Source organism: Camelus dromedarius, chromosome 7 (genome assembly GCF_036321535.1).
Source record: "Camelus dromedarius isolate mCamDro1 chromosome 7, mCamDro1.pat, whole genome shotgun sequence".
Lineage (NCBI taxonomy): Eukaryota > Metazoa > Chordata > Mammalia > Artiodactyla > Camelidae > Camelus > Camelus dromedarius.
Genome location: NC_087442.1, coordinates 66178598 through 66201223, shown reverse-complemented (window position 1 = coordinate 66201223; position 22626 = coordinate 66178598). Strand labels below are relative to the sequence as shown.

At 33.9% G+C, this 22626-nt stretch overlaps 1 protein-coding gene across 5 annotated transcripts in view; it reads left to right on the top strand.

Annotated features, from left to right (window-relative positions):
* RUNDC3B (RUN domain containing 3B) overlaps positions 1-22626 on the top strand; it is a 121534-nt gene that overhangs the window by 70474 nt on the left and 28434 nt on the right. For all 5 annotated transcript variants that reach the window (XM_031454844.2, XM_031454840.2, XM_031454845.2 and 2 more), the window contains 2 exons: positions 8935-9103; positions 14388-14545. In XM_031454844.2, the coding sequence (XP_031310704.1) occupies positions 8935-9103; positions 14388-14545 (327 nt within the window). The remainder of the gene's footprint in view (positions 1-8934; positions 9104-14387; positions 14546-22626) is intronic.

Genomic DNA, 22626 nt, shown 5'->3' with positions numbered 1-22626 from the left:
AGTGCATCCCTTGGGAAGAGGGATGATAATTCTACTACATCAGTTTTAGGAAAGTAATACACCAAGAGATATTTTGAATAAAACATAAAATTATACTGTTTTGGCATATGTTAAATTATAGGACATTTTGTGAATATAAATAGTTTAAAATAATACTAGTAAAAATAATAGTAATATTTATTGAATGTTTATTATATATCAGGCATTGGTCTAAGTACTTTACTTCTATTAACTCATTACTCTCCTCAAAATCCAGTGAGGTAGGCACCACTGTCCTTATTTTAAATGAGAAAACTGCAATACAGAGAGGTTACATAACTTGTTCATAATCACACAGCCTGTTTGTGCAAAGTGGGTCACAAGTCTGAAATTAAAGAGTACAATGCCAGCTGGAGAAAGGAGTTTGGTCATCAACATGCAGATAAAAAGGCTATTTTTAGTGACTTAGGAAATTACTTAAAATATGAAGATAAATGTAAATACAAATTTTCCTCTCTTACTTACATAAGAGACTAATACAATGCATTTAAAAGGTATGATAGTGGAATCTTCTCAGTTGGTGCCCAAGAATGAATTTATAGTATATATTCTGTGCCCCCAGCTGCTTATCCCTGTTTTGTCTGATTTTAAATACAATTTCCTCTTTGATGCACCAATCTAAACATGTATGTATATCTTCCTCTCCTTTATATACTAAAGGATTCCTACCATCTTGTTATATAAAGAGTACTAAAACGAGAAGGAAAATACCAATTCAACCTAGTCATGACCCAGTTAGCATTACTCACCACAGAGTTTTTCTTTTTAGAACGATTTAAATTCTTCTAATAGTCGTAAAGTACCAATATTTTAAAAATTGAACTGCTTCCATCCAAGTATACCTGTTTTAAACACATTAAAAAAAAAAACAAAACTCTATTTAATTCCTGATTTTAAAAAACCAGAGAGATTCTGTCCCTCCTCAAATTACTGCTTTTAACTTATTTGGAGAGCAATGTGTATTTATTGTAGAATAATTAATTAGAAAATACAGAAATGTAGAAAGTAGAAGAAAACTTAAGTCACTCATAATCTTATCTTTAAGAAGCAGCTGCTAGAAGCCTTAATGTTTTGATGGATAGCTTTCAGCCTTTTCTATGCACAGGAATATTTTTCTTTAAAGTGGAATCACAGTGTACATGTAACTGATTTTTTCCCTTAATACTGTATACTGAACATTTTTGCATGTCCTTAACTATCCTTCCATGGCCTCATTTCCTAAACGGAGTAGAATTTCATTATCTATATAATGTTAACCTAGTTATCATTGGACTTTTGGAGTACATTCAGTTCATTGTCACACATAGTATTGCACTTAGTGTCCTTGTAACTACATTTTTTTATGTGTAACAATAATTATTTAAGATAAAATCCTGAAAGTAGAATTTCTGGGATAAACAGCATATATGTTATTAAAGCTTTTGAAACATGCTGTCAGACCACCCTGCACAGAGGCCATACCCAGTTCCTGTCAGTGATATTTGAGAGTACCTGCCTCCGCCATTTCCAACTAAGTGTTAAAAGTGTGGCTAATTCTATAAATAAAAATAGTATTCTGTTGTTGTTCTGGTTTGCATTTATTTGATTGCTGGTGAAGCTGAACTTTAAAAAATGTTTGTTTGCTATTAGTCTTTTGAAATAGAGCTTTATCCATCTGAAGCGAAATTATGAAAGATGTTAATAGAAAACATCATAGAATATAATTCATATTTAAAATTCGTTTAATTAAGTTTTAGTTTGTGTACCAGTGAGAAAAGAGTTGTGTTTTTCTGAGTTAACTGCTTGATATAACTTTAAACATCCTTGAACACTTTTTCTTGAATGGATTTTAGGCCAAAAAAAGTCTAGTAATAAGTGAAGATTATTGCCCTTTATAATGTCTTCAGTTTTTCAGTTTTAAATATGACATTCTTATTGCTAAATCTTTGTACTTAGAAATTTTCTACAAACAGAATTACTGAGTTAAAAAGACTGTAAATGATCAAGTATGCTGTTAAATTGCCCTTGCTAGATGTAGCATTCCTTAAACAGTTGGCCGTCCACATCTGCAGGTTTCACATCGATGAATTCAACCAACTATGGATCTAATGTATATGAGACTTGTACATATAGGGGACTTGAGCATCTATGGATTTTGGTATCTGCCGGGGCTTCTGGAACCAACCGTCCTTCACTCTGCCTTGTCCCCCACTTAGCAGGGATAAACTAATCATTTGCTCAGAAGCCCTATCCTTTGGCCTGTGTACTGCATCAAATCAGCTCTCTTCTGTCTTTGCTCTGGCAAGTGCCCCCTTCAATTACTTTTCTTTTTTCTATATCTTTCTACACATCACAGCATACAAGTATGTTGTTATTTTCACTATCTTAAAAAATGAAACATAGAAACTTTCCTAACCCCACATCCACTTCTAGTTATTTCTCAGTCCCCCTTCCTTTATTACAAAACTGTCACTCTCCATTTTTTTGCCTCCATTCTCTCTTGAACTATTGGAATGAGCTTTAATACCTACCCCTGAAACTGCTCTTTTCAGAATCAGCAGTAAAGTCTCATTGCCAAATCCAGGAGTTGATTTCCTCACCTTACTTGACCCTTGATCGCTGTCTGATATATGTGATTGCTCTTGCTCAGCACTCTTCTTATTTTCTTCCTTTTTGCTCCTTCTTACTCTCCTTCACTGCTTTCTCCTCATCTCCCCAACCTATAAATGCTGGACTGTTTCAGAGATCAGTCCTGAATAATCTCTGTCTACCTTCACTCTCCAAGTAGTTTCATCCAGTTTCATGGCTTCAGATACTATCTACATGCTGCTTTTTCCCAAATGTATGATTTCCACCTGGAACACTACTACAAATCCTGGACTGATACATCCTGCTGCCAACTTAACACTTCCACTTGGATGTGTAATAAACACCTCAGATGTAACATGTACAAAATTGAACTCCTAATTACCCACCTATCCACCACCCCACCACCCTTGTGCAAAAAAAACCCTTTCTTTTCCTTTCCTTAGTCTTTGCCATTCCAAGAATGGTAGTTTACCATTCTAGTTTCTGATGCTCAAAGCTTTGGAGTCATTGTTGAATGATCTCTTCCACAATCCACATGTGATCCATTAGAAAATCCTTTGGCACTGCCACTATCACCTCCTCAATTTAAACCTGAAGATCTTCATGCTCTACCTTTGACTTCTATAGTTTATTCACGTAGAGCAGCCAAAGTGATCCTTTTGAAATGTAAGTCAAATCATTTTTTCTCTCTGCTCAAAACTTTCCAGTAGTTTCTTTCCTTCTGACTCAAAGTAAAGAACAAATTCCTTAGTTGATCTGGTGTCCAGTACCTCTCTGACCTCATGTCTTTCTCCCTGCCCTCTTGAGACGAGAGGGAAGGAGGCAGAGCACAACCACTGAAAGAATGACATAGCAATTGAGGACAGACTGGTTAGAACCAAGATGGTGGAAGATCCTACTTCCAGTAGACCTTGAGCCTCATGGCACACCCATAGGTGCCATGACAGTTCCTAGGTTGTCATAAAAGATCAAAAAGTGGGTGGGGCCCCAATTCCTAGAAATCCTTGCCCCTTCCCCAGAGTAGCTGGAATAATCCTCCCACTTGTTAGCATATGAAATTACTGAACCTGTAAAAACTAAACACCTCCAAACCTCTCGATCTCTCTCCCTCTCCCCTTTTGAGATGGCCTGCATTCTGTCTATGGAGTGTGTATCTCCTAAGCTGCTCTTCCTTCTGAGTGAGATGGACCTCACTCTTCCTATGGAGTGTGTATCTCTAAATAAACTTGATTTCACTTTACTGTGCCTTGCTCTTGAATTCTTTCCTGTGGAGGCAAGAATCTATTCTCCAGCAACATGTTCATGTTGTCGCTAATGGCAGAATTTCCTAATCTCTTATGGCTAAATAGTATTCCATTGTATATATATGCCATGTCTTTTTTACCTATTCGTCTGTTGGTGGACACTGAAGTTGTGTCCATATCTTGATTGCTTATGCTGCAATAAACATGGGATATTTCTTCAAGGTTGTTTTAATTTCCTTTGGGTATATACCCAGAAATGGGATTGCTGGATCGTATGGTAGTTCTGTTTTAATTTTTGAGGAACCTCCATATTGTTTTCCATAATGGCTATATCAGTTGACCTTCCCACAGCAATACAGACAGGTTTCCTTTTCTCCACATCTTTGCCAGCATATCTCTTGTTTTCTGATGATAGCCATTCTGATAGATATGAGGTGATAATCTTGTGATTTTGATTTGCATTTCCCTGATGATTAGTGAGGTTGAGCAACTTTTCATGCATCTATTGGCCATTTGTGTATCTTCTTTGGAGAAATGTCTTTTCTGTTCCTCTGCTTATTTTTCAGTTGAATTGTTCAGGTTTTTATGATATTGAGTTGTATAAGTTCTTTATGTATTTTGAATATTAACCCTTTATCAGATATATGCACATATTTTCTTCCATTTAGTCGGGAGATGCCTTTTCATTTTCTTGATGATTTCCTTTGCTGTGCAGAGGCCTTTAATTTGATGAGTCCCATTTGCTTATTTTTGCTTTTGCTTTTTTTTATTTGCTCTTTTTTTTTTTTTTTTTTTTTGTGTGGTGTCAAATCCAAGAATCATTGCCAAGATAGATGTCAAGGAGCTTACCTACTGTGTTTTTTTCTAGGATTTTTACATTTTCAGGTCTAATGTTCAAGTCTTTAATCAATTTTGAGTTTATTTCTGTGTGTGATGTATGATAGGGGTCCAATTTTATTCTTTTGTATGTGGCTGACCAGTTTTCTCAGCACCATTTACTGAAGAGACCATCCTTCCCACATTGTATATTCTTATCTCCTTTGTCATTAAATTGACCATATGTGCATGGGTTTATTTCTGGGCTCTCTGTTCTATTCTATTAATCTCTATGTCTGTATTTTTGCCAGCACTGTACTGTTTTGATTACCGTGGATTTGTAATATATTTTGAAATCAGGAAGTGTGATGTCTCCAGTTTTGTTATTCTTTCTCCATATTGCTTTGGCTCTTAGGGGAATTTTGTGTTTCTATACAGATTTTAGGATTGTTCTATTTCTGTGAAAAATGCATTGAAATTTTTATAGGGATTGTATTAAATCTGTAGATTGATGTATGTAGTATGGACATTTTAGCAGTATTAATTCTTCCAATTCATGAGCACCAAGTATCTTTCCATTTAATTTTATCTTCAGTTTTTTTCGTCAGCATCTTACAATTTTCAGTGTACAAGTCTTTCACCTTCGTAGTTAAATTTATTCGTAGGTGTTTTATTCTTTTTGATGCAATTGTAAATGGTATTGTTTTCTTAACTTCTCTTTTTGAAAATTTGTTATTAGTATATAGAAATGCAGCTGATTTTTTAAATTGATTTTTTATCCTGCAATTTTGCTTAATTGATTAGTTCTAACAGGTTTGTGTGTATAGAGTCTTTAGGGTTTTTTATATATAATATAATATCATCTGTAAATTGTGACAGTTTTCACTTTTTCCTTTCTGACTTGGATGTCTTTCATTTCTTTTTCTTGCCGAATTGCTCTCTGGTTAAGACCTCTATGTTGAATTATATGTTGAATGTAAGTAGGTGAATGTGTGCATCCTTGTCTTATTCCTGATCTTAGAAGAGAGCTTTTTTTTTTTTTTTTTTTTTTTGCTTTTCTCCATTGAGTGTGATATTAGCTGTGGGCTCACTACATATGGCCTATATTATGTTGAGGTATGTTCCCTCTATTCCCAGTTTGTTGAGAGCTTTTTTGATCTTATCTTTCTCTGTACTTTCATTTACTTCTTTTTTATAAGTATATAAGGCTATAAATATTGCTTGAAGTGCATCTTAAAAGTTTGATAAATTATTTTTATTTTTGCTGTTTTAATACAGTTTCCATTACAACTTTTTGACCAAAGATTATTTGGAGTGTAATTTTAAATTTTCAGGGCCTTTGTTAATGTTGTGATTAGTGAGCATGGTCTGCATAATGGTCTGTATAATAATAGTTCCTTGCAATTTGTTGAGAAATAATCTAGAATAGGTTGGTATTCCAATGATTGGGTCCTGTATTCATTAGATTATGCTTGTTAATGGTATTGTTCTAATATTTTATATCTTTTTTTATTTGTCCCTGTTTCAGCCTTCTAATTGTTGAGATGATTCAGTAAATTCTTTTATTATGATATTTGATTTGTCAATTTTTCCTTTAACTACTTGTGATTTTTACTGCATATTTTTTGATGCTAACTTATTAGATGCATACAGGTTTAGAATTCTTAATTTATCTTGAATTAGTATCAATATGTAGTAACCATAATTATGTAGTAATTTTTTAAATTTCTTAAAATTCATTTTGTTTGATATTAATAGATTCCAACCAGTTTCCCTTAGGTTAATAATTTTCTAGTATCTTTTAATCTTTTTTAAACCATATTTTATCTAATCTGACATGCCTTCCATTGTAAATGTATCTCAATTCAGAGACTTTAATATGTGAGAAAATGGCTTAACAGCAGTAGTAATATATCACTTGTAATCTATACCCTGATTTCAGACATATTAGTGAAAAAAAAATAGCAGGAATTTATGAAATACAGTTCTTTTAACTTTTGTTTTTAAGTATATCTTTTCAAAATAGTAATTAAATGGAGTTAAAAAAAAATCAAGCCTAATGGGCTTTTTGTCTTTTAACTGAGGTGCTTAGGATTATTTACTGATCTATTTGGATTGATATCTCCTATTGTGCTTTTTGCTTTCTGTTTGTCCTAATTTCTTTTTCTACTCTTTTTATCTTCTTTTTCTTGGGGGGAATTGATTTTCCCTCTCCCTCCATTTTATTCGTCTACTAGTTTATAGTTTACATGCTACTCTTCTTTTATTGGTACTCCATTAATTTGACTATGCATATGTAAAATTTAACAAAGGCTAAAGTTAATATCTTTACCACTTACCCAGATAAATGAGGACCTTTTATTGTTTTAATTCAGGTCATTTCATTCTTGACATATGCTATCACTGTCGAGAATTTTAGGTTTGCCATTGATTTATTTAAAATTCCATGAAGTAGGCATCATTGTTAGTGTTTTACACTCTCAGTATTTAGGTTTACCTAGAAGTTAACCATTTTCTTTGCTGAGTGTGCCTTCTTGGATCATTTTCTTTTTTCCTGAAATATAATTGTAAGTTCTTTTAGTGAGACTTAGTTAGTACGTCCCTCAGGTTTTAGTATTCTGAAAATATGCTCATACTGCCCTCTTTCTGGGAAGGTAATTTTGCTGTATATACTATCCTGATATAGCAGTTGTTTTTTCTTAGCATTTAAAAAATCTGTAATAAATATTGTAATTTATTTATATCTACTTTATATTTTACAAATTCCATGTTCATTTGTATCTTTTAGCTCATCCATTTAATTTTTAATGTCAAATAACATTTTTTTAAAGTTCTTTGCCTGTTTTTCAAAGGTAGAACTTTATCATGATACCCTGCTTTCTTTTCTGCAAGTCACCCAAAGCCACAAATGTGACAGGCAAATTTCCTTTTAGTGTGTGTTTTCTTATTGGTTTGTTTTCTAGATCATCGACCGAGAACATCTCCACGGTTGGACCTTTCTTTATGCAGAGGTCTGTGATTCAAATCTGCAACATGCTTGGACTCCAGACTCAGGAGCCCAACAGATGCAAACACAGATCGTGGGGGATGAAATATATATCTTTCTTTGCTCTTTATTGTATTTTGTACCATTATATGTAGATTAACCTATGAAATTATAACTTCTGAACTGGAATTCTTTTGGTTCATATTTTCCTGGTGTGTTTCCATCTTTTTCATTTTAATTGTTATATAGTCATATGTATCTTGTAGACAACTTATTGTTGGCCCTTATTTGTCTTAATCAAACCTGAGAATCTGACTTTTGGTTGCTGAGTTTAACCCACTTAAGATTTTTGTAATTTCTTTTATATTAGGGTTTATTCTGTCATCTAATTTTTTGTTTTGAATTTGCTCTATTTTTATATTTTGCTCCTCTCTTTGACGTATCAGAGTTTCTTTTTATACCTTAAGTTTATATAGACTATTTTTATGCGTTCTTTGTTATAAGTTAGTACCATTGCTCATATTTTAAAATTTATTTCCCCTATTCCTTTTTAAGTATATTAATACCTATATTTTTCTTCTAAACCAGACGACCATCTTAGCACACTTTGCTCTTCGTTTAGTTTCTCCCCCTCTTTTTTTCCCCACCTTATTCTGTACTCCTCTAACATATTGATGTCATGAGGAATTTTAGATAAGGATTGTAATGAATATTCTCTCTGCTTCACCTTTGCCTCTCCTTCTTCCCCTAACAAAAAAGAGTTAGAAGTGACTGGTTTTTCTGAACCTCTTGTTATCTTCTCTTTGTCAAAGCTGAGCTGACCTTGAGCACTACCCTGACATTATACCTCACTGGCAATAGGGTGACAGTGCTATTTTCTGCCTTGCAGTGGAGATTGGACAGGCATTGATCCACATGGGGCAGTGAAAAGATACCAGCTATAAAGCTCTTCCCAGCACATGTGGAATTTCTGGCTCTCTTCTCTGGACATTCTCACAGTTTTTATGTTAATTCTAATTAAAATCTGTAGACCTCACTTGAACTTCTGTAGCATCTCTAGGTTTGACATTGTGAGAGGGAGTCAGCTAGCCCTTGTTAGTTTCTGGGCTTGTGTTTTTTTTTTTTTTTAAGTCTTTATAATATTTTTATTATATGTATAGTTAGTGCTGAATATTTTGGAGCTTGCTCCCAAATAGCTTGCAAATAGAGAAGTATTTCTTAAAAAGTCAAAGTGGAACATATTATGAACTTTATTTCTTTAAAAAATTTTAATCTTCTCAGTTCTGATAGTATCAGCAGTGATGAGGAAGAGCTGAGGACTTTGGGAAGCAGTGGTAGTGAAAGCAGCACTCCAGAGAACGTCGGGCCTCCTTTCATCATGGATGAGAATAGTTGGTTCAACAAGTGTAAGAGAGTTAAACAAAAATATCAACTAACCCTGGAACAGAAGGTATTTATCAGTTGTCAAAAGTCATTTGATTTGGTTCTAGTTACTGCCTTTGGACTGTCACTACCAAGAGATCTTTTAGCTGAATATAAGTATTTACCTATTGCTACTTCCTTTCTATTCTTGGATTGTCCTCCTCTTAATTAAGAATCAGACCAAGTTATAGGAGAGGCTTTTGTTTGTTAAACTTTTTCTAATTTTATGTTTTAATATAAAAATAAGCCATTTATTCTCCTGTATGCCGTTTCATTCATATGTTTGAGATATTAGTTCCTATGATTAATTTTATAGAAGATTTTTGGTTTGTGAAAATGCAGTGATTGCCTAATCAGATTCCACATATGTTTCTCACACTCTTTTAAAAAAAGCAGCTATTTTAGCTGCTCTTGTGTGTTAAGCATTGTAGTTGGCAAGTGAAGTACATGACAGAATGGAAAATAAACTCTAACATCTTGAGTTGTAACCTCTTCTTTTCCACTGTATTATCTATTTTCCCTTCTACTCTTTCTTTCAAATTATCATTACTCATAGATGATCTATATAGGGAAAGCCCAGTAGAATTAGCAATAGAGATATTAGAATAATAAAAAATACATGGAGGAAAATGGTTACAAAGTAATTTTACAAATATGAGATTTCCTGTAGAGAAACAGCTACTGATTAGAAAATATAAAGAAAAATATCCCGTTATTAATAGCTACAAAAATGCGTATAAACTAGTTGAAGAAAACTTTAATACCCTATTAAAGAAGAATTCTGGTTCCAACTACCAGCAAAAAGTCAGACTGAGATAATCTGAAAGCCTTTGTATTGCAAAATTCTGAACATGCCGAGTAGAATAAAATTTTGAAAGCGTTTCATACAGAGCTGCTCTTTCAAAGAAAAGGAGCTCACTAAGGATTATAAACAAGGAACAGCCTAAAATCAAGGGGAGTAAGTCATGAGTTAAAGCCACTGCTGGCTCCTAGGGCGGGCATGAGAGCCCATTCCCTTAACCTAGGTACCTGTATTTTAATACCAACAGGGGAGCTGCAGATCTAGGCCCACTATCATGCAGGATGGAAACTGAACCTAAAGGCAGGAGTGAGATGCAGAATGCCAAAGTAAGCACAGAAATCGGTAAATAAACCTTAACTACATGAAACAGGAGCAGCAGTATTAATGACCTATATAGGGTGACAGTTGTGTTCTGGACTATGTTTAACAACTGGCTTTTGCAGGGAAAGAAGAGGAGCCTGCTTTCTCTGAGATAAATAATCCCGTCATGGCCAACTTAAAACTATCAATGTGATACCACTGAATGCAGAATTGGGAAGAGATGCACACCATTATGTAGTATTTCTACTAGATAGACACAATAGATGTGAATGGCTTTAAAAACACCAATACTAATAGTAAAATGTAGTAAAATATTTGGAAAGTGATGGATTTTGAGTAGTTATTTCCTTATTTTTAATATAATTTACTTAACTGCAAGTTTATATAATTCAATTTTTTAATAACAGCAGTGTTTTAACAATTGAATTACAAAGAATCTGAAGCTTAACAATCAGTTCTGGCTGCAGCCCACCCTGGAAAGTAAAATGGAACTAAAATACTATCTAACAATATCAGAGTGAGAAAGGGTGATTGAAGCTAAAGCCTTTTGAGGTCTTTGTATTATAGCAAAGGAGTGTAGACACATTTTTTTAATGTGTATGCCTGTTTCCAAAGTTGCAGTTAAAAGAAATAGAATATTTAGCTTTTAAACTAATAATGAGAAAGAAAAGAAATAAGGAAAATTTGACTAATACAATAGAAAAGCAAATGAGAAAAAAAATAAGGATAGTGTAAAGAAAACAAAATAAAGTAATAGGAATAAATCTCAATATACAAAGGAGTCAACTTCACCATAAAAGTAAATGGTGTAAACTTGACAATCAAGACAAACTGTTAAATTTCTTTTTTAATCATTAATTTTAGTTATATCCTATCTATAAGAGGCATACATAAAATAGTGACACAAAAAAGTTGAAGCAAAGAAGGTCAAAATATAGTAGGCAAATACCAACCAAAATAATTCTATATTAATATCATTCAACACAGACATTAAGGAAAAAAAGCATTATTAAGACTAAAGAAAGAAATTGCCCTTTTTGAAAAAGAGCAGTTCACAAGAGATGTAAAACAGTGCTGAACTTAAAATGAGTTTAACAATGTAGCCATGAAAAATATGAAGCAGAAATTAATAGAATATCCAGGAGAAATGGATAAATCCATAATTAAAGTAGAAAATTTTAACATCTTAATAGTTTGCAGATTAAACAAAAAATTAGTAAAAATGTAATGAACTTGAATAACACAACTACTAAGCTTGATCTAAAATATGTTAAATGCTAATGATTAGAATACACATTCTTTTCAAGGGCACATAGGACAGCTATCCAATTTTTATGGAATGTACTAGGTCACAAAACGAATGCCCACAAATACCAAAGAAATTATGTAATAGTGAACACAATGCAATAAAGTTAGATTCAATAGAAAAAGTTTACCACCACCTGTAGTCTGATGGAGATTTTATAAAAATAAGTCTTCTAAATTATGGGTCAAAAAGAAATGAGGAAATACTTAGAAATGAACAAGAATGAAAACAATGCATACTTACAGTTCTGAGTTGCAACTTGTATAATACTTGTGGAAGTGCTTAATTTAGAAAAGAAAGAATGAAAATTAAAGAGATGAGCATCTAAGAAGTAGACAAAAACTACTGAACTAGTTTAAAAGAAGAAAAATAATAAAAATAAGAGCAGATATTAATGAAATAAACAGAGAAACAGAAGTAATAAAACCAAAAGCTGATTATTCTTAAAAACGAATGAAATAAAGGGGGCAAGGGTATAGCTCAGTGGTAGAGTGCATGCCTATCATGCCTGAGGTCCTGCGTTCAATCCCCAGTACCTATGTTAAAAAAATGAATAACCTAATTACCTCCCCCCCAAAAGGATGAAAAGATAATAAATAAAAAATAATTTAAAAAAGAACTAGTGAAATATACAAATCCCAAGAACAATTAAATTTCTAAGAGTTAAGGCACAGATAGATAATTTTAAGAATTAGAGTAGACAATATAACTATAAATGTGGTGGACATCCCCCATAATTAGTAATAATTAAATTTAGCACTTTATATCAATCCTTTAGAAAATTTAGATGGAGAATTTTTATAAATATTATTTCTCAAAACTGTTAGACATATAATCATTAAAGGAATTAACAAGTAGTTTAAAATCTATCCTTTCTTCCCCCCAAGTCACCAAAATTGTTTGGTTTTTGAGGGAGATTCTGCTAAATACTCAAAAGGCAGTAATTCCCATTTTATACTTACTGTTCTGATAAAAGGAAAAGAAGAAGTATTTTTCAGTGAGTTTTATTAATTCAGTATAACTTTAATACTAATGTAAAGTCATGTGAATTAGTATCAGGTGGGATGTGATTATATAAAAACAGCAGTATGAACAATTTAGCATTATCTAGTAACTGTGAAGATATGTGTGGCCTTTGGCCCAGTCATGTGTCCTAGAAACTCTCAGATGTGTGTACCGGATTTCTTATAACTGAGTATTCACATTAATATTGTTTGTATTAAGAAAAATCTAAAATAATACAAATGGCCATTGACAGGAGAGTGTATAAATAAGTTGCAGTTTTCATACAATGGAATACTCTCCATTATTGAGAGTGAATGAAAAAACTATGGCTAGATGTCATTGGATGAGATATAGATGAAAAAACAAATTATAAAAGAATATAGACAAAACCCGTCCAAACTAAGCAGTATGTTGTTTAAGACAACATGCACTTGTGGTAAAGCTAGAAGGATAAACAGAGGGATAATAAACACAAATCTCAGGATATTGTTCTTTGCAGAGGAGGCAGAGGATGTAATGAGGGAGATACATTGTAGGGGCTCTGAAAGTATTGGTAATGCATCTAGGTAATGGGTATTTAAGTATTGTTTAATTACTGATGTTTGTAAGTAATCATATATAGTTTATATTAAGCTGTATGTATATAGATGAAAAATTTCATTTGTAAAAACCTTAATTTTTGAGATTTTTATTATTTAAAAAAACAAGTATTTGAGACTTGTCAGGAAAAATATCTGAGAAGCTCAATGACAGGGACAGTATTAGTTGCTACTAACATATATCATAAAGCCAAAATAGCTAAAACAGTTTGTTAATGACACATGGAAAAGATAAGAAATGGAATAGAAGAATGCTCTAAGAAAAAAAGATTCTAATTCATATCCTGAGAGGAATTTGAAATCACATTGTATCTAAAAAGAATAGGATGCCATGAGAAGGTAACAGTCAGAAAACATCAAAGTATTGGAAATTAAAAATAAGATTTCCCAGGGGGTGGGGAATAGCTCAGTGGTAGAGTGTATGCCGAGCATGCATGAGGTCCTGGGTTCAATCCGAAGTACCTCCATTATAAATAATAATAATATTTCCTGAATTCAAAAACTTAGTATAAGGATTTGGAGGATAAATTCAGTGAAGTCTCCCACAAAGCAGAGCAAAAGGACAAAGAAACAGTAAATAAGTGAAAAGATGAGAAGGATCTGTCCAAGAAATCTCATATCCGTTAGAATTTGCTAATAATAATAGCTAGGAATTACATATTGCACATAGGGTACCAGGTAGTGTTCTAAGGAGCTTACCTGTATTCATTCATTTAATCATCCCAACTAGGTACACTTAACTGTTCCTGGTTTTTTAGTTGATGAAACAAAGACACAGAGATTAAGTAACTTAACCCGAAGGCACATACTTAAAAGTAGTAGAGCAAGAATATGACATGAGGCAGTCCCTAAGCCTTCAGGCCTAACCTAAACATTATACTGCTTCCCACAAGTTTGTTAACACTAAAACGTTAATATCTATTTTTGGAAAATAATAATAAAGGCAGCTTTTTTTTGGTTGGTCATTCTGCAATTAGGTTTGTATTTTGAAGCTAGGAGGCATGTATTAATCACTGTTGTGGAGCTTACAAATTATAATGTTTTAACTAAGTTTTATCTTAAATTACAAACACTTTATTGAACTTAAGAAATTTAAATGATGGAGAACATATGTTAAATTTTTTTCAATTAAAACTTTTTAAAATTGTTTCATCAGTGATACTTTGAAATTGTTTCATTACCATGTACATAAGAATAACATTTAAGCTACTCAGCAATTATCTTCAAGATACGTATTAGAATTTTGCATTTGCTGTGTTTTGGTGATCTGTATTTCCAGGGTTATCTTGAAGAACTCTTACGACTTCGAGAGAACCAGCTATCTGAATCTGTCTCCCAGAATAAAATACTGCTACAGAGAATTGAAGATTCTGATCTGGCTCATAAATTGGAAAAAGAACAATTAGAATATATAATCGTGGAGCTTCAAGATCAGCTGTAAGTGAGATCCATTTGGAAAATTTTGGGCAGTATGTAAAATTAAGAAAAATGTCATGTTTTGACATAGGATTCAAATTCCAGGAAGTCTGATTGTGTGCTATTTAGTTCTTTTTCAGTTATTCTTTTTTAAAAGTTTACTTTTTTCATAAAAGTAATCCATGCTCATTGTAGAAACATTATAGATTATACAAAGAAAATAAAAATCACCGTTGGTCGTGCTATACAGAGGTAACTGCTATAATTTGGTGTATATTATTTCAAATGCATATGCATAATTTTAAAAAAGCATTTCTTTAGTTATTGATGGATTGATTGCAAAAAGATAGTATGTAAGACCAGTACTACTCAAAGTACAGTGCCAGTATATAAACTGGTACCAGGTTGTGCCAGAATGTCAGTAAGTACCGTTTAGTAGAGCTGATTTTTTTCCATAGCAAGAGTTTTTTTGATGAAGAAAACTGTGTATTGAGCTACATTCTGGCACATCTCTTTAACTTGTCACCGTTCAAAGCACTTGTACTAATCACATTTTTGTCAAACTTAATTTTATCCATTAGTTGTTTGTGGTGAAAGTTTTTATTAATATTAAATCTTGAGGATGATTTAAACATTTTTTTATTTTGAAATAATTTCAAACTTTCAAGAAAAGTTGCAAGGGTAGCACAAAATAATTCCCCTATACCCTATCCTAGATTCACCAACTTTCAGCATTTTGCCACATCTGTCATAATTTTCTCCCTCTCCCTGTAGATACTAACATTTTCTGAATCACCTGAGGGGTTGCACACATCATATCTCTTTATCCCTTAGTACTTCTGTGTATTCTTCCTAAGAACAAAGATACCCATGGTTCAGCTCTTAGTATAAGAAATGTAAATCGATATGGTCCTTCCATTTTACCTGTAACTCGTGTTTCACTTTCATCAGTTGTCCAAGTAGTGTCTCTTACTTCTTTTCTGTTTTTGGTACAGGATCCAGTCCATAATCACATTTTACATTTGGTTGTCAGTCTCTTCAGTCACTTTTAATTTGAATAGTTTTTTAGTGATTGTCTCACATGAGATTGATATTTCTGAAAAATACAGGCTAGTAATTTTATAGGCTAGTGAAGTGGACAGATTGACATCATCAACCATACTGTTATTTTTAAAATGTCATATATGGGAGAGAAGCTTTGTCCTCATCCAGAGGTTTCAACCTTCGCATACCTGTTGTACTGTACAAATGATTCTTTGTAAAATAGTCATTGCAGACCTCAAGAATAGACAACCTCAGAATAGTATGCAAAAACTAAATACCTTGTCGTGATTAATACCAATAAAATGTTTAATAAGGAGTTTTTTTCTAGTTAGCCGATGACATTTTTTATTCATGATTTGAAAAATGAGAATACTAACATGTTGTATAGGGTTCCCTAGAGAAGGAATTGAAGGGTCTAAATAGAAGTAAAGAATCATGCTTTGCTACAACTAGGCCATTGTTACAGTTAAGCAGTTAACCTGGTGTAGTTCATGGTGAGTAGTGATGGTATGATCTGTCAGCCTGCAAACCAGAAATCAGTGATGCTATGGCATTCTCCTTCACAAATTTTAGAGTGAGTGGTATGAATCCTACCAAGAGAGTGCAATGATGTCATCATGGTCCGGTTGATAGTGTTATTTCATTGCCCTTAATCATGATGTTTGATTAAAACTGCTGGCAGATTATCCTGTGGAGCAGATGTCCATATATTTGGGTCAGGGGCCTACAACAGTTGGGACTGCCATACAAATTTCATAGAGGACTGACTCATTGTATTCAGTAAATATTTTACATTGAGTACATGAAAAAAGGAAGCCATCCTAAATTACAGTTTATAGGTAACACAGTGTTATTAATATATAAATATCATTGTTTTGTTCAGTAATTTCCATTCTTTAGCATTTAACACTTATAAATTTATAATTAGCTTTGAGATTCTAAAGCTATTATTATATTTTTAATTTTTTGTTAAGAAATTTTCAAGTATACACAAAATAAAGAATTGCAGGGGGAAGAAAACTCTGATTACTGATCACCTAGATTGAACAGTTACCAAGAGTCGGTCACATTTACTTTATCTTTTTTCTTTTTAAGTTCTTGATGAATGATTTTGAAGCAAATCATGCTCTTTGACTCCTGCATACTTCATTGTGCATCTCTAAAAACTGTGGGTACTTTCTCACATAATTTCATAATCACACCTGATAAAATTAGGAGCAGTTCTTTTTATGATCGGATGTGCTTTCATACCAAGTTTCCCTAATTGTTTTTTAAAAAATAACTTTTTGTAGTTGATTTTTTTCAAATCAGGATCGAATGTCATACATTACATATAGCTGTGTCTCATCAGCCTCTTAATTTAGAGCAGTTTTCGCTACTTTTACTTTTCCTGTCATGGTCTGTTTGCAGACTTTTCCTACAGAACATGGAGCATCCTGAGTGGGTTCTTTGTGGTTTATTTGACTTGCTCTTCTATCCTTGTGCTGTCCAGTCCATTAGCCATGAGCCACTTGTGGCTGTTGAGCACTTAAAATGTGGCTGATTTGAAGTGAGATGTGCTGTAAATGTCAAATCCACACCAGGTAGTACAAAGTAAAGAATGTAAAACATCTCATTAGTAACTTTTTATATTGACTGCATGTTGAAATGATAATGTTTGGGATATATTGGGTTAAGTAAGTACATCAATAAAATTCATTTCACCTGCTTCTTCTTAAGGCAGCTACTAGAAAATTTAAATTACATGTGTGGCTCTTCTTAATTTCCACTGGACAGCTGTATTCTCTCTTATCCTCTCTTTTCAAAGTGGACCGGCTGTCTCTGCATTATCTGGGAGCAGATTATCAGGCTCCTCCACAGACCTGTTGAATCAGAATCTGTATTTAGTAAAATCCTCGGGGGATTAATTGACACATTAAGGTTTGAGAATCACTGCTCTGTGCTGCTTATCCTATAAAGCATATCCTCTTAACTCTGGATTAGTGGTTCTTAGTCCTGGTTGTACATTTAGAATCATTCAGGGAGCCTTTTAAAAATATGTTTGGAAAAATGAGGATGCCTGCCTAAGCCTTTGCCTCAAGAGGTATCAAAGGGGGGGGGAACCCAAGCAAGTGTACACATGTTTAAAAAGCTTTCCAGATGTTTCTGATGTGCAGCCAGCATTGAGAACCACTGCTCTAAGGTGCTGGGTTAAATTTGAATTTAATTTTTATGGCAAGAACTTCTTATAGGTAGTGCTTTGTACTTCATACTGGGAGGCTCATAGGTTGTCCCACCTTTATTGATCTTAAGGTAGAACAGTGGGTTTAGGTGATGACAGCCTTATTTCTCCTTTGTGAAAGTTCTCATCAGCCTTTCATCTAGTGGCTTAACTATGGATGAGCGTTACTTGGAGCAATTGATTCATTAGGATTTTTTAAATGGTGATTTCTTAATTGTTATTCTTTCCATGCTTATTGGCTGGAGTCACCTATAAAGAATGTTCCCTCATCATGGATATTTGCTGGTTACCATGACAGTTCTTACAGCATATTATTAATTTTCAGAATAAGATGTTGATGTCCTCCTACTTAGCTACTAATCAGATGAAAATTTTGTTTTGCTTTCTCTCTTTTATTTTTTGAGATTATGAACTTGTTACATATAATCTCTTCCATAATGTGAATTAGCTCACACTAGATTCATAAATAAGGGGGTAATGTGAGTATAGCAAAGAAATCACCTTGACTCACAGTTAAAGATTTCTCAACAAGTAACACCAGCAAGATACAAAATACACTAATTCAAGCAATTACTGCGGGCCACCAATAGATGGCACTCTCTCACTGTATGTAATATTCTCTCACTGTGCATTTCTCTGGTTCAGTTGAACTAGGACTTGGGGGTACTTGTTTACTGGTTACCTAACTTTGTGCATTTTGTCCTTGCCTCCATGGCAAGGCTCAGCCTCAGCAGCCTACACCGTCCTTACACCCTTTTCCATCAAATGGCTTTTACTTTTTTGTTGTTGTCAAAGTTGTAAAGTTACTGTAATATTTCTTTAGTTAATAGGAACTTAACAAATATTTTAAATTGGGTTTGAAATTGTATTAGGCTTGTAACTATTTTTCTTAGTGTTCCAGTTACAAAGTTGAATAGGTTTTGAGTTGTCAACCCCAACCCTGTTCTCCCCATAAGGCCAGTTACTTTCACTATGTGATTGCAGAACACTGTTTTGCTTTGTTTCTGTGTTATAGCAGCAAAGCCTGTTTTCAGTGTACTTCTGTCACTTAAATTTATTTTTCTTTTTGATGCTCAATTATCCCATCTTTGTCTAAAGGAAATCCCTTTGTATTAATTCTTGTTTTTTTCTGACCTGACCCATTTGTCTTTGATAACTTTCTTGTTTTCTGGTACAAGATATCCCAGACTTATATATTTCCTGCCCTGGAATCAGCCATTTCTCTAAAGATCCAGGGTTTATCTTATATTTTAAAATGAGAGGGGAAAGGAGGCATTTGAGGCTTTTTTGAAGTTGTAAATTACTCACTATTTCTTTTCAAAGGATACTGTCCAGTTAAGTGAAACCGGGGTAAAATAAGTAAGCAACCAGTAATGTGCAGCACAGGGAATGTAGCCAGTATTTTATAATAATTTAAATGGAATGTAATTCATAAAAATATCAAATCACTATGCTGTACACCTAAACTAATATAATACTGTAAATCAGCTATACTTCAGGTTTTTTTTTAAAAAAAGCATAAACAAGATTGAAAAGCACTTAAAAGACTTTGTTAGATTTGGGGTTAACTTTTGAGGCAAGAATACATCAAAGGTAAATAATTTATAATTTTTGGATACCTGATGCCTTTTTAGATTTCTTTGAAAACATTTGCTTAAAGGGAAATAATTGCAAAGTGATATAAAGTGAATCTTTATCCCATGGCTGGATCTAAAATTAACAAAAAACAAAAACACACAGAGAACACTTTTATACTAACATTAAGAAGAAGCTAAGATATTCACAAGCTATATAAGCATTTTCCAATTCTGGTAAACTATAAATAAATAGAGATGAGTAAATCTCTCCACTTCTATTTGTACTAAGTTGCTTTTGTAACTTCTCTGACATTCATTCATTCATTCATTTGACAAATATTTATTGAGAATGCATGAAGAGCCAGGCCCTGTTCTAGGTGCTGGTGACTCAGGAATGGATAAAACATAGTTGCTGCCCTCAGAGTTCACATTGGGTGGATGGCAGACACCGACACGGACAGTAAACAGATAGGCCTGGGTGATGATCCTGTTCCTCTTCCAAGAGAGTCAGGAGAAGCAGGAAGCAGGTAACTCTCTTATCTGTGTTCCTAAGAGACTGAGGGGATGGAGTGTATCAACACCTTGTGTTTGGTGGCTTTCCGCTGTCCAAACTTCAGTGCTCTCTACCTAGTCGTTATGCTCGTTATGTAGAATTCTGCATTACTGTAGTCCTGATGTATTAGATTTTTTATTTTCATGAAGATTATAGCCTAAGATTTTCTCATTGTGCCCTGTCACAAACAGCACTGGAATATTGCACATTCCTGAGAATTACAGCACACCAGGAAATCAGTAATAAGTGGAAAATAACAAAGGTTTGCTGCAGGGGTGTTAGGCCTTTGCTAGATTCACTCTCCACACTTGCCTTATAGCCATCGTCTTCAAATGTATGAACTTCTCAAAGTTAGAAATTGCTTCACATCATGGACCTTCAGGGTGACTTAGGAATACTTGGAGTCACAGATAGTAAATGCTCAGTGCCAAAGGTTATATGCCTTATGTCTGTCTAACAGCCGCCAGTATAATTTCATCATGAGCAGCAGCGCAGCCTCCCAGGTAGGTGGGCAGGGAGCAGAGTGAGGGAGAGAGGATCACCCTCAGGTTTGGAGACACAAGGTAAAGAATCAAACCCATCAACAAACTAACAGTTTTGAATTGGCTAAGCACTGCTATCAAAATATAGAGTATGGGATTCTACATCTTTTAAAAGAGCTTGTAAGTAACAGTAGACTTGAGCTTGATGTCTGAAAGGAAAGAAAGAGACCAAACTGGAAATTTTATGTTTTTGCCTTTCATTTAAAATAATGAATGTAATTTTGAGGGCTCAAAGAATGTAGGATCTTGTTTTTGTAACTGCGGTACTCTGTATTTACAGAGACTCTGAGCATTTTGAGAATAGGAGTGGAGCGAGTTGTTGGTGACATGGTAATTTAAGGATTAACTGGAGGAAAGGACCTTTACTGAAAAAGACCAAAAAGTAACAGTCAGAGAGATATGTAGTTTTGTTATTGCACAAGGGAAAAAAGTTATCTTAGATCATGTAGGGAGCTTTAAAAAAATTATGGTGCCTGGCCCCCACCATCATAGAAGCTCATTTCATTGATCTGAGATAAGACTTGGGTATCAATATTTCTTCAGTGTTTCCCCAGTTATTCGAATGTATAGTCAAGGTAGAGAACCAGTAGAATGTAAGTTTGTTGTGATGCTTAGCAAAGATTTATCACGCTCTTAACAGTAATCTAATTGCTTCCCTAAACATTAAAGCTACCTGGATGTTTTGTTATTTTAAGCAAGAAAAGTGCATTGGTATTTAGTTTCTCGTAGTTTCAAAGTAGGATATATTACTCTATATTTGCCATCTTCCTTTGCAGATTGATTATTTTTCAAGGTGCTTTTTCTCAAAGATTCTGTGTTGTCCTTAAATTTAGAAAAGTGGGCCATAGCTTATTTTGGTAATGATAAAATTTATTTTATAGTTGAACATTTGTTCATTCTACTGATGTTTATTGAGCTCTCTTCTGTCCTGGATGTTGGAATTGGTGCTAAGAATACAGAAATAAGTCTATTCTAATTCCCGCCCTCAAAGTACTTACAGAGGACATAGACATATAAATAATAAGAGCAGTAACATGTCGCAAGTGCTGTGATAGATACAGTGGGAAACAGCATTTCTCTGTAAAGGAGAAGAACTGGGAAGGATTTAAGGAGGTGGTGATGCGTATACTAATTCCTTAAAGTGGTTTAGACATTTGATAGACTCGTACAGGAAGAGATGGGCCTTCCAGGCAGAGAAAACAACAAAAGCCAAACACGGAGAGATTAGAGAGTCCCACAGATACAGGAAACTGCATGGTTGCTCCTGGTTACTCAGACATAGAGGGCAAGTGTGTGTGTGTGTGTGTGTGTCCAGATGAGAAAGGACTTTATATGCCATGCAAGGGAGCTCTGTGGAGTTACCAATTTCAGGTCAGATTTCCATTTAGAAAGATAAACCCTTGAAATAATATTTTCTGATGCACACACACACACTTATTGAGTACCTGCTTTATTCTAGGAACTGTGCTAGATACTGGGAATTTTAATATGAATGAGAAACAGGGAGGACACAGAAATTCTTGTACCGGGGAGAGCTCCTCAGGGTCCTTCTCTGTTTCAGGATCTTGAAGAGATAACTGCATGTCGTGTTAATTGCAGAATGATTCACAGTAGCCAAGAGGTAGAAGTAACTTCACTGTCCATGTATCCATGGATGAATGGATGAAGAAAATGTGATATATCTAAAGACCCTGTGTCTATATGCACACATATAGGCACAATGGACTATTATTCAGCCTTAAAAAAGAAGGAGATCCTGCCATTCATGACAACATGGTGACATTATGCTAAGTGAAATAAACCAGATGCAGAAAGACAAATACTGCATGATCCTACTTATGTGTGGACTCTAAAATTGTCAAACTTGTAGAAACAGAGAACAGAATGGTTACTAGGGCCTAGAGAGAGGGGAATTTGGGGAGATGTTGGTTCAGGAGTACAAAGTTTCAATTTGCAAGATGAATAAATTCTGGAGATCTGATGTACAACAATTTAATATATAGTTAACAATTGTGTACTGTATACTTGAAATTTTATAAGAGGGTATATCTTAAGTGTTCTCATCACACAAGAAGTTAACCATGTAAGTTGCTGGATATGTTAATTAGCTTGAGTGGTTATTTCGTATTGTATGTGTATATCAAATCATCAAGTTGTACACTTTA